The sequence below is a fragment of the Oncorhynchus nerka genome, unplaced genomic scaffold (genome assembly GCF_034236695.1).
Source record: "Oncorhynchus nerka isolate Pitt River unplaced genomic scaffold, Oner_Uvic_2.0 unplaced_scaffold_702, whole genome shotgun sequence".
NCBI lineage: Eukaryota > Metazoa > Chordata > Actinopteri > Salmoniformes > Salmonidae > Oncorhynchus > Oncorhynchus nerka.
Genome location: NW_027040472.1, coordinates 387742 through 400241, shown reverse-complemented (window position 1 = coordinate 400241; position 12500 = coordinate 387742). Strand labels below are relative to the sequence as shown.

At 51.8% G+C, this 12500-nt stretch overlaps 1 protein-coding gene across 1 annotated transcript in view; it reads left to right on the top strand.

Annotated features, from left to right (window-relative positions):
* Nucleotides 1-12500, top strand: part of LOC135571190 (slit homolog 2 protein-like) — a gene marked incomplete at its 5' end in the record, with an annotated part of 68029 nt that overhangs the window by 18019 nt on the left and 37510 nt on the right. Inside the window, one exon of the mRNA XM_065016975.1 lies at nt 3213-3284. Within this exon, the coding sequence (XP_064873047.1) occupies nt 3213-3284 (72 nt within the window). The remainder of the gene's footprint in view (nt 1-3212; nt 3285-12500) is intronic.

Genomic DNA, 12500 nt, shown 5'->3' with positions numbered 1-12500 from the left:
GTGTGTGTGTGTGTGTGTGTGTGTGTGTGTGTGTGTGTGTGTGTTGCTCAACTGTTTAAAGGGAATGGCAGTGTGGGGTAGGTATTTCTCACATACCTCTAAGAGATTATGTCCTTAAAATATATGTGTGTGTGTGTGTCTTGTCCTATCAACACACTGAAGTAACCTCTTGTCAATTCTATCCTATTTCAATTTCAGAAGCTTTATTGTCATGGGAAACATATGTTACCATTCAATTCATTTCCTTTCAATTCCATTCAATTCATTTCCATTCAATTCAATTCATTTCCATTCAATTTAATTCAACTCTATTCAATTCAATTTAATGGCCTTTATTGGGAAACGTATGTTTACGTTGCCAAAGCAAGTGAAATAGATCATAAACAAAAGTGAAAATAAACAATTTAAAAAATGAACAGTAAAACATTACACTCACAGAAAGTTCCAAAATAAATGAAGACATTACAAATGTACGTCTAGGTGTTCTTTACGGCCCGACCTGGACTCGAACCAGGGACCCTCTGCAACACATCGAGAACCGCCTGCCTCGAACCAGGGACCCTCTGCAACACATCGAGAACCGCCTGCCTCGAACCAGGGACCCTCTGCAACACATCGCCTCCCAGCCTGGACTCGAACCAGGGACCCTCTGCAACACATCGAGAACCGCCTGCCTCGAACCAGGGACCCTCTGCAACACATCGCCTCCCAACCTGGACTCGAACCAGGGACCCTCTGCAACACATCGCCTCCCAGCCTGGACTCGAACCAGGGACCCTCTGCAACACATGGCCTCCCAACCTGGACTCGAACCAGGGACCCTCTGCAACACATGGCCTCCCAACCTGGACTCGAACCAGGGACCCTCTGCAACACATGGCCTCCCAACCTGGACTCGAACCAGGGACCCTCTGCAACACGTCGCCTCCCAACCTGGACTCGAACCAGGGACCCTCTGCAACACGTCGCCTCCCAACCTGGACTCGAACCAGGGACCCTCTGCAACACATGGCCTCCCAACCTGGACTCGAACCAGGGACCCTCTGCAACACATGGCCTCCCAACCTGGACTCGAACCAGGGACCCTCTGCAACACATGGCCTCCCAACCTGGACTCGAACCAGGGACCCTCTGCAACACATCGCCTCCCAGCCTGGACTCGAACCAGGGACCCTCTGCAACACATCGCCTCCCAACCTGGACTCGAACCAGGGACCCTCTGCAACACATCGCCTCCCAACCTGGACTCGAACCAGGGACCCTCTGCAACACATCGCCTCCCAACCAGGGACTCGAACCAGGGACCCTCTGCAACACATCGCCTCCCAACCAGGGACTCGAACCAGGGACCCTCTGCAACACATCGCCTCCCAACCTGGACTCGAACCAGGGACCCTCTGCAACACATCGAGAACCGCCTGCCTCGAACCAGTGACCCTCTGTAACACCAGGGACTCGAACCAGGGACCCTCTGTAACACATCGCCTCCCAACCTGGACTCGAACCAGGGAACCTCTGCAACACATCGAGAACCGCCTGCCTCGAACCAGGGACCCTCTGCAACACATCGAGAACCTGGACTCGAACCAGGGACCCTCTGCAACACATCGAGAACCTGGACTCGAACCAGGGACCCTCTGCAACACATGGCCTCCCAACCAGGGACTCGAACCAGGGACCCTCTGCAACACATGGCCTCCCAACCTGGACTCGAACCAGGGACCCTCTGCAACACATCGCCTCCCAGCCTGGGACTCGAACCAGGGACCCTCTGCAACACATCGCCTCCCAACCTGGACTCGAACCAGGGACCCTCTGCAACACATCGAGAACCGCCTGCCTCGAACCAGGGACCCTCTGTAACACCAGGGACTCGAACCAGGGACCCTCTGCAACACATCGCCTCCCAACCTGGACTCGAACCAGGGACCCTCTGCAACACATGGCCTCCCAACCTGGACTCGAACCAGGGACTCGAACCAGGGACCCTCTGTAACACCAGGGACTCGAACCAGGGACCCTCTGCAACACATGGCCTCCCAACCAGGGACTCGAACCAGGGACCCTCTGCAACACATGGCCTCCCAACCAGGGACTCGAACCAGGGACCCTCTGTAACACCAGGGACTCGAACCAGGGACCCTCTGCAACACATGGCCTCCCAACCTGGACTCGAACCAGGGACCCTCTGTAACACCAGGGACTCGAACCAGGGACTCGAACCAGGGACCCTCTGCAACACATCGAGAACCGCCTGCCTCGAAGCGTCGTTACCCATCAACCACAAGAGCAGCAGGGAAACAAGGAAGTGATGTCACCGATTTGAAGCGTTGTTAACAAGGAAGTGATGTCACCGATTTGAAGCGTTGTTAACAAGGAAGTGATGTCACCGATTTGAAGCGTTGTTAACAAGGAAGTGATGTCACCGATTTGAAGCGTTGTTAACAAGGAAGTGATGTCACCGATTTGAAGCGTTGTTAACAAGGAAGTGATGTCACCGATTTGAAGCGTTGTTAACAAGGAAGTGATGTCACCGATTTGAAGCGTTGTTAACCAGGAAGTGACGTCACCGATTTGATTTGAAGCGTAGTTAACGGCGCACCACCGCTAACTAGCTAGCCATTTGACAACGGATACATAATGGTGTTTTTTCTTCACTGGTTTCACCTTTTCTCGTGGCAACAGGTCACAAATGTCTTGCTGCTGTGATGCACACTGTGGTACTTCACCCAGTAGATATGAGAGTTTATCAAAACTGGGTTTGTTTTGAGGGAAATATGTCTCTCTAATATGGTCATACATTGGGCAGGAGGTTAGGAAGTGCAGCTCAGTTTCCACCTCATTTTGTGGGCAGTGTTGCACATAGCCTGTCTTCTCTTGAGAGCCATGTCTGCCTACGGCGGCCTTTCTCAATAGCAAGGCTATGGCTATCTTTTTGTTTTCTCATGATTTGGTCTAATTGTGCTGCTCTCTCTCCTCCTCTTCCCTCCCACATATCTCCCGTCTCTCCCCCCTCATCTTCCCCTCCTCTCCTCGTCTCTCCCTCCCTCCCTCCCCCTCCCCCGTCTCTCCCTCCTCCTCTCCCCGTCTCTCCCTCCCCGTCCCTCCCTCCTCTCCTCGTCTCTCCCTCTCCCTCCCCCCCGTCTCTCCCCCTCCTCTCCCGTCTCTCCCTCCCCCGTCCCTCCTCCTCCTCCGTCTTCCATCCCCCACAGTCAGTTGATGGAGAATAAGATCAGTCTGATAGAGAGAGGAGCCTTCCAGGACCTGAAGGAGCTCGAGAGACTGTGAGTCAAAACACGGTCGCCATTTTACCTTCTGTACAGACCAGACCACACCACACCACCACCACCACCACCACCACCACCAAAACACACACCACCACCACCACCACCACCAAAACACACACCACCACCACCACCAAAACACACACCACCACCACCACCACCAAAACACACACCACCACCACCACCACCAAAACACACACCACCACCACCACCACCAAAACACACACCACCACCACCACCAAAACACACACCACCACCAACAAAACACACACCACCACCACCACCAAAACACACACCACCACCACCACCACCAATACACACACCACCACCACCACCACCACCAAAACACACACCACCACCACCACCAAAACACACACCACCACCACCACCACCAAAACACACACCACCACCACCACCACCAAAACACACACCACCACCACCACATTTAACATTTACATTTACATTTAAGTCATTTAGCAGACGCTCTTATCCAGAGCGACTTACAAATCACCACCAAAACACACACCACCACCACCACCAAAACACACACCACCACCACCACCAAAACACACACCACCACCACCACCACCAAAACACACACCACCACCACCACCACCACCACCACCACCAACACACACACCACCACCACCACCAAAACACACACCACCACCACCACCACCACCACCACCACCACCACCACCACCAAAACACACACCACCACCACCACCACCAAAACACACACCACCACCACCCCACCACCACCACCACCACCACCACCACCACCACCAAAACACACACCACCACCACCAAAACACACACCACCACCACCACCCCACCACCACCACCACCACCACCAAACACACACCACCACCACCACCACCAAAACACACACCACCACCACCACCACCACCCCACCACCACCACCACCACCACCACCAAAACACACACCACCACCACCACCACCAAAACACACACCACCACCACCAAAACACACACCACCACCACCCCACCACCACCACCACCACCACCACCACCACCACCACCAAAACACACACCACCACCACCCCACCACCACCACCACCACCACCACCACCAAAACACACACCACCACCACCAAAACACACACCACCACCACCCCACCACCACCACCACCACCACCACCACCAAAACACACCCCACCTCCATCACCACCACCACCACCACCACCACCACCACCACCAAAACACACACCACCACCACCAAACACACACCACCACCACCCCACCACCACCACCACCACCACCACCACCAAAACACACCCCACTCCATCACCACCGCCACCACCACCACCACCACCACCACCAAAACACACACCACCACCACCACCACCCCACCTCCACCACCACCACCACCACCACCACCACCACCACCACCACCACCACCACCAAAACACACCACCACCACCCCACCACCACCACCACCACCACCACCAAAAACACACACCACCACCACCACCACCACCACCACCACCACCACCCCACCTCCACCACCACCACCACCACCACCACCACCAAAACACACACCACCACCACCCCACCACCACCACCACCACCACCAAAACACACACACACCACCACCACCACCACCACCACCACCACCACATAGTGTTATATGGACAGACAGTGGACAGGGTTATATGGACAGACAGTAGACAGACAGTGGACAGACAGTGGACAGACAGTGGACAGACTGTGGACAGACTGTGACAGTGTTATATGGACAGACAGTGGACAGACAGTGTTATATGGACAGACAGTGGACAGACAGTGACAGACAGTGTTATATGGACAGACAGTGGACAGACAGTGACAGACAGTGGACAGGGGTTATATGGACAGACAGTGGACAGGGTTATATGGACAGACAGTGGACAGGGTTATATGGACAGACAGTGGACAGACAGTGGGTTATATGGACAGACAGGTTATATGGACAGACAGTGGACAGGGTTATATGGACAGAGTGGACAGACAGTGGACAGTGTTATATGGACAGACAGTGGACAGACAGTGGACAGGGTTATATGGACAGACAGTGGACAGGGTTATATGGACAGACAGTGGACAGACAGTGGACAGGACAGGGTTATATGGACAGACAGTGGACAGGGGTTATATGGACAGACAGACAGGGTATATGGACAGACAGTGGACAGGGTTATATGGACAGACAGTGGACAGTGGACAGTGGACAGACAGGACAGATGGACAGTATATGGACAGACAGTGGACAGACAGGACACGGTGTTATATGGACAGACAGTGGACAGACAGGGTTATATGGACAGACAGGGACAGTGTTATATGGACAGACAGTGGACAGACAGTGGTTATATGGATGGAGTGGACAGTGGACAGACAGGACAGACAGTGGACAGGGTTATATGGACAGACAGTGGACAGGGTGGACAGGGTATATGGACAGACAGTGGACAGACAGTGGACAGGGGTTATATGGACAGACAGTGGACAGGGTTATATGGACAGACAGTGGACAGACAGTGGACAGGGTTATATGGACAGACAGTGGACAGGGTTATGGACAGTGGACAGACAGTGGACAGGGTTATATGGACAGACAGTGGACAGACAGGACAGGGTTATATGGACAGACAGTGACAGTGGCTATATGGACAGACAGTGGACAGACAGTGGACAGGGTTATATGGACAGACAGTGGACAGATATGGACAGACAGTGGACAGGGTTATATGGACAGACAGTGGACAGACAGTGGACAGACAGTGGACAGGGTTATATGGACAGACAGTGGACAGACAGGCTATATGGACAGACAGTGGACAGGGGACAGACAGTGGACAGACAGTGGACAGGGTTATATGGACAGACAGTGGACAGACAGTGGACAGACAGTGGACAGGGTTATATGGACAGACAGTGGACAGGGTTATATGGACAGACAGTGGACAGGGTTATATGGACAGACAGTGGACAGACAGTGGACAGGGTTATATGGACAGACAGTGACAGGGTTATATGGACAGACAGTGGAGTGGACAGACAGTGGACAGGGTTATATGGACAGACAGTGGACAGGGTTATATGGACAGTGGACAGACAGTGGACAGGGTTATATGGACAGACAGTGGACAGACAGGTGGACAGGGTTATATGGACAGACAGTGGACAGACAGACAGTGGACAGGGTTATATGGACAGACAGTGGACAGGGGACAGACAGTGGACAGGGTTATATGGACAGACAGTGGACAGACAGTGGACAGGGTTGGATTATGGACAGACAGTGGACAGGGTTATATGGACAGACAGTGGACAGGGTTATATGGACAGACAGTGGACAGACAGTGGACAGACAGTGGACAGGGTTATATGGACAGACAGTGGACAGACAGTGGACAGACAGTGGACAGTGTTATATGGACAGACAGTGGACAGACAGTGGACAGGGGGTTATATGGACAGACAGTGGACAGACAGTGGACAGATATGGACAGACAGTGGACAGGGTTATATGGACAGACAGTGGACAGGGTTATATGGACAGACAGTGGACAGTGTTATATGGACAGACAGTGGACAGATATGGACAGACAGTGGACAGACAGTGGACAGGGCTATATGGACAGACAGTGGACAGGGTTATATGGACAGAGAGGGTGGACAGACAGTGGACAGACAGTGGACAGACAGTGGACAGGGTATATGGACAGACAGTGGACAGACAGTGGACAGACAGTGGACAGGGTTATATGGACAGACAGTGGACAGGGTTATATGGACAGACAGTGGACAGGTGGACAGACAGTGGACAGGGTATATGGACAGACAGTGGACAGGGTTATGGACAGACAGTGGACAGACAGTGGACAGACAGTGGACAGGGTTATATGGACAGACAGTGGACAGGGTTATATGTGGACAGGGTTATATGGACAGACAGTGGACAGACAGTGGACAGACAGTGGACAGGGTTATATGGACAGACAGTGGACAGGGTTATATGGACAGACAGTGGACAGGGTTATATGGACAGACAGTGGACAGGGTTATATGGACAGACAGTGGACAGACAGTGGACAGGGTTATATGGACAGACAGTGGACAGACAGTGGACAGACAGACAGTGGACAGGGTTATATGGACAGACAGTGGACAGGGTTATATGGACAGACAGTGGACAGGGTTATATGGACAGACAGTGGACAGACAGTGGACAGGGCTATATGGACAGACAGTGGACAGACAGTGGACAGACAGTGGACAGACAGTGGACAGGGTTATATGGACAGACAGACAGTGGACAGGGTTATATGGACAGACAGTGGACAGACAGTGGACAGGGTTATATGGACAGACAGTGGACAGACAGGGTTATATGGACATGACAGACAGGGTGGACAGACAGTGGTTATATGGACAGGACAGACAGTGGACAGTGGACAGGGTTATATGGACAGACAGTGGACAGGGGCATATGGACAGACAGTGGACAGGGTTATATGGACAGACAGTGGACAGGGTTATATGGACAGACAGTGGACAGACAGTGGACAGGGCTATATGGACAGACAGTGGACAGGGGTATATGGACAGACAGTGGACAGGGTTATATGGACAGACAGTGGACAGACAGTGGACAGGGTTATATGGACAGACAGTGGACAGGGGACAGACAGTGGACAGGGTTATATGGACAGACAGTGGACAGACAGGGACAGGGTTATATGGACAGACAGTGACAGACAGTGGACAGACAGGGTGGACAGACAGTGGACATGGGTTATATGGACAGACAGTGGACAGACAGTGGACAGACAGTGGACAGGGTTATATGGACAGACAGTGGACAGACAGTGGACAGACAGTGGACAGTGTTATATGGACAGTGGCTACAGGGACAGTGGACAGACAGTGGACAGGGTTATATGGACAGACAGTGGACAGGGTTATGGACAGACAGTGGACAGGGTTATATGGACAGACAGTGGAGTGACAGACAGTGTTATGGACAGACAGTGGACAGTGTTATATGGACAGACAGTGGACAGAGTTATATGGACAGACAGTGGACAGGGTTATATGGACAGACAGTGGACAGGGTTATATGGACAGACAGACAGGGTTATATGGACAGACAGTGGACAGGGGACAGACAGTGGACAGGGTTATATGGACAGACAGTGGACAGACAGTGACAGACAGTGGACAGACAGTGGACAGGGTTATATGGACAGACAGTGGACAGGGTTATATGGACAGGGTTATATGGACAGACAGTGGTTATGGACAGACAGTGGACAGGGTTATATGACAGACAGTGGACAGGGTTATAGTGGACAGACAGTGGACAGTGGACAGGGTTATATGGACAGACAGACAGTGGACAGGGTTATATGGACAGACAGTGGACAGACAGTGGACAGACAGAGGGCTATATGGACAGACAGTGGACAGGGTTATATGGACAGACAGTGACAGTGTTATATGGACAGACAGTGGACAGACAGTGGACAGGGTTATATGGACAGACAGTGGACAGACAGAGTGGACAGACAGTGGACAGGGTTATATGGACAGACAGTGGACAGATAGTGGACAGACAGTGGACAGGGTTATATGGACAGACAGTGGACAGGGTTATATGGACAGACAGTGGACAGGGTTATATGGACAGACAGGACAGGGACAGACAGACAGTGGACAGATATGGACAGACAGTGGACAGGGTTATATGGACAGACAGTGGACAGATATGGACAGACAGTTATGGACGGACAGTGGACAGTGGACAGGGTTATATGGACAGACAGTGGACAGGTTATATGGACAGACAGTGGACAGACAGGGTTATATGGACAGGGACAGGGACAGTTGGACAGGGTATGGACAGACAGTGGACAGGGTTATATGGACAGACAGTGGACAGGTGGACAGACAGTTATATGGACAGACAGTGGACAGGGTGGACAGACAGTATATGGACAGACAGTGGACAGACAGTGGACAGGGTTATATGGACAGACAGTGGACAGACAGTGTGTTATATGGACAGGGTTATATGGACAGGGTTATATGGACAGACAGTGGACAGACAGTGGACAGACAGTGGACAGGGTTATATGGACAGACAGTGGACAGACAGTGGACAGACAGTGGACAGGGTTATATGGACAGACAGTGGACAGACAGTGTTATATGGACAGACTGAGACAGTGGACAGACAGTGGACAGACAGTGTTTATATGGACAGACAGTGGACAGACAGTGGACAGGGTTATATGGACAGACAGTGGACAGGGTTATATGGACAGACAGTGGACAGGCTATATGGACAGACAGTGGACAGGGTTATATGCACAGACAGGGACAGTGGACAGACAGTGGACAGGGTTATATGGACAGACAGTGGACAGGGTTATATGGACAGACAGTGGACAGGGGTTATATGGACAGACAGTGGACAGGGCTATATGGACAGACAGTGGACAGTGTTATATGGACAGACAGTGGACAGACAGTGGACAGGGTTATATGGACAGACAGTGGACAGACAGTGGACAGACAGTGGACAGGGTTATATGGACAGACAGTGGACAGGGTTATATGGACAGACAGACAGACAGTGGACAGACAGTGGACAGACAGGTTATGGACAGGACAGACAGTGGACAGACAGTGGACAGGGTTATATGGACAGACAGTGGACAGATATGAACAGTGGACAGACAGTGGACAGGGGTTATATGGACAGACAGTGGACAGACAGTGGACAGACGGTGGACGACAGTGGACAGACAGTGGACAGACTGTGACAGGGTTATATGGACAGACAGTGGACAGACAGTGGACAGGGTTATATGATGACAGTGGACAGACAGTGGACAGTGGTTATATGGACAGACAGGACAGGGTTATATGGACAGACAGTGGATGTATATATGGACAGACAGTGGACAGACAGTGGACAGGGTTATATGGACAGACAGTGGACAGGGTTATATGGACAGACAGTGGACAGGGTTATATGGACAGACAGTGGACAGACATGGACAGGTGGATAGACAGTGGACAGACAGTGGACAGGGTTATATGGACAGACAGTGGACAGGGTTATATGGACAGACAGTGGACAGACAGTGGACAGGGTTATATGGACAGGACAGGGACAGACAGTGGACAGACAGTGGACAGGGCTGGACAGACAGTGGACAGGGTTATATGGACAGACAGTGGACAGACAGTGGACAGGGTTATATGGACAGACAGTGGACAGGGTTATATGGACAGACAGTGGACAGACAGGTTATATGGACAGACAGGACAGGTTGGCTATATGGACAGACAGTGGACAGGGTTATAGTGGACAGACAGTGGACAGGTTATATGGACAGACAGTGGACAGACAGTGGACAGATTATACAGGGTGGGACAGACAGTGGACAGGGTTATATGGACAGACAGTAAGACAGGGTTATATGACAGACAGTGGACAGACAGTGAGTTATATGGACAGACAGTGGACAGGGTTATATGGACAGACAGTGGACAGGGTTATATGGACAGACAGACAGTGGACAGACAGTGGACAGGGTTATATGGACAGACAGTGGACAGGGTTATATGGATGGACAGACAGTGGACAGACAGTGGACAGGGTTATATGGACAGACAGTGGACAGGGGTTATGGACAGACAGTGGACAGACAGTGGACAGACAGTGGACAGGGTTATATGGACAGACAGTGGACAGGGTTATATGGACAGACAGTGGACAGGACAGTGGACAGGGTTATACAGACAGTGGACAGACAGTTACAGACAGGAGAAAAGATGGACAGACAGTGGACAGACAGTGGACAGGGTTATATGGACAGACAGTGGACAGACAGTGAACAGTGGACAGGGTTATATGGACAGACAGTGACAGGGTTATATGGACAGACAGTGGACAAAAAGTTATATGGACAGACAGTGGACAGACAGTGGACAGGGTTATATGGACAGACAGTGGACAGGGTTATATGGACAGAGAGTGGACAGACAGTGGACAGGGGTTATATGGACAGACAGTGGACAGACAGGACAGACAGTGGACAGGGTTATATGGACAGACAGTGGACAGGGTTATATGGACAGACAGTGGACAGGGTGGACAGACAGTGGACAGGGTGGACAGACAGTGACAGTGTTATATGGACAGACAGTGGACAGTGTTATATGGACAGACAGTGGACAGACAGGACAGAGAGTGACAGACAGTGACAGGTGGACAGACAGTGGACAGGGTTATATGGACAGAGAGTGGACAGTGGACAGGGTTATAGGGACAGACAGTGGACAGACAGTGGACGGGGTTATATGGACAGACAGTGGACAGACAGTGGACAGACAGTGGACAGGGTTATATGGACAGACAGTGGACAGGGTTATATGGACAGACAGTGGACAGGGTTATATGGACAGACAGTGGACAGACAGTGTTATATGGACAGACAGTGGACAGGGTTATTGGACATACAGTGGACAGACAGTGGACAGGGTTATATGGACAGACAGTGGACAGACAGTGGACAGGGTTATATGGACAGACAGTGGACAGGGATATGGACAGACAGTGGACAGACAGTGGACAGGGTTATATGGACAGACAGTGGACAGGGTTATAGTGGACAGACAGTGGACAGGGTTATATGGACAGACAGTGGACAGACAGTGGACAGACAGTGGACAGGGTATATGGACAGACAGGACAGACAGTGGACAGACAGTGGACAGTATATGGACAGACAGTGGACAGACAGTGGACAGGGTTATATGGACAGACAGTGGACAGACAGTGGACAGGGTTATATGGACAGACAGTGGACAGGGTTATATGGACAGACAGTGGACAGTGGTTATATGGACAGACAGTGGACAGACAGTGGACAGGGTTATATGGACAGACAGTGGACAGGGGTTATGGACAGAGAGTGGACAGACAGTGGACAGGGTTATATGGACAGACAGTGGACAGACAGTGGACAGACAGTGGACAGGGTTATATGGACAGACAGTGGACAGGGCTTATATGGACAGACAGTGGACAGGGTTATATGGACAGACAGTGGACAGGGTTATATGGACAGACAGTGGACAGTGTTATATGGACAGACAGTGGACAGACAGTGGACAGACAGTGGACAGACAGTGGACA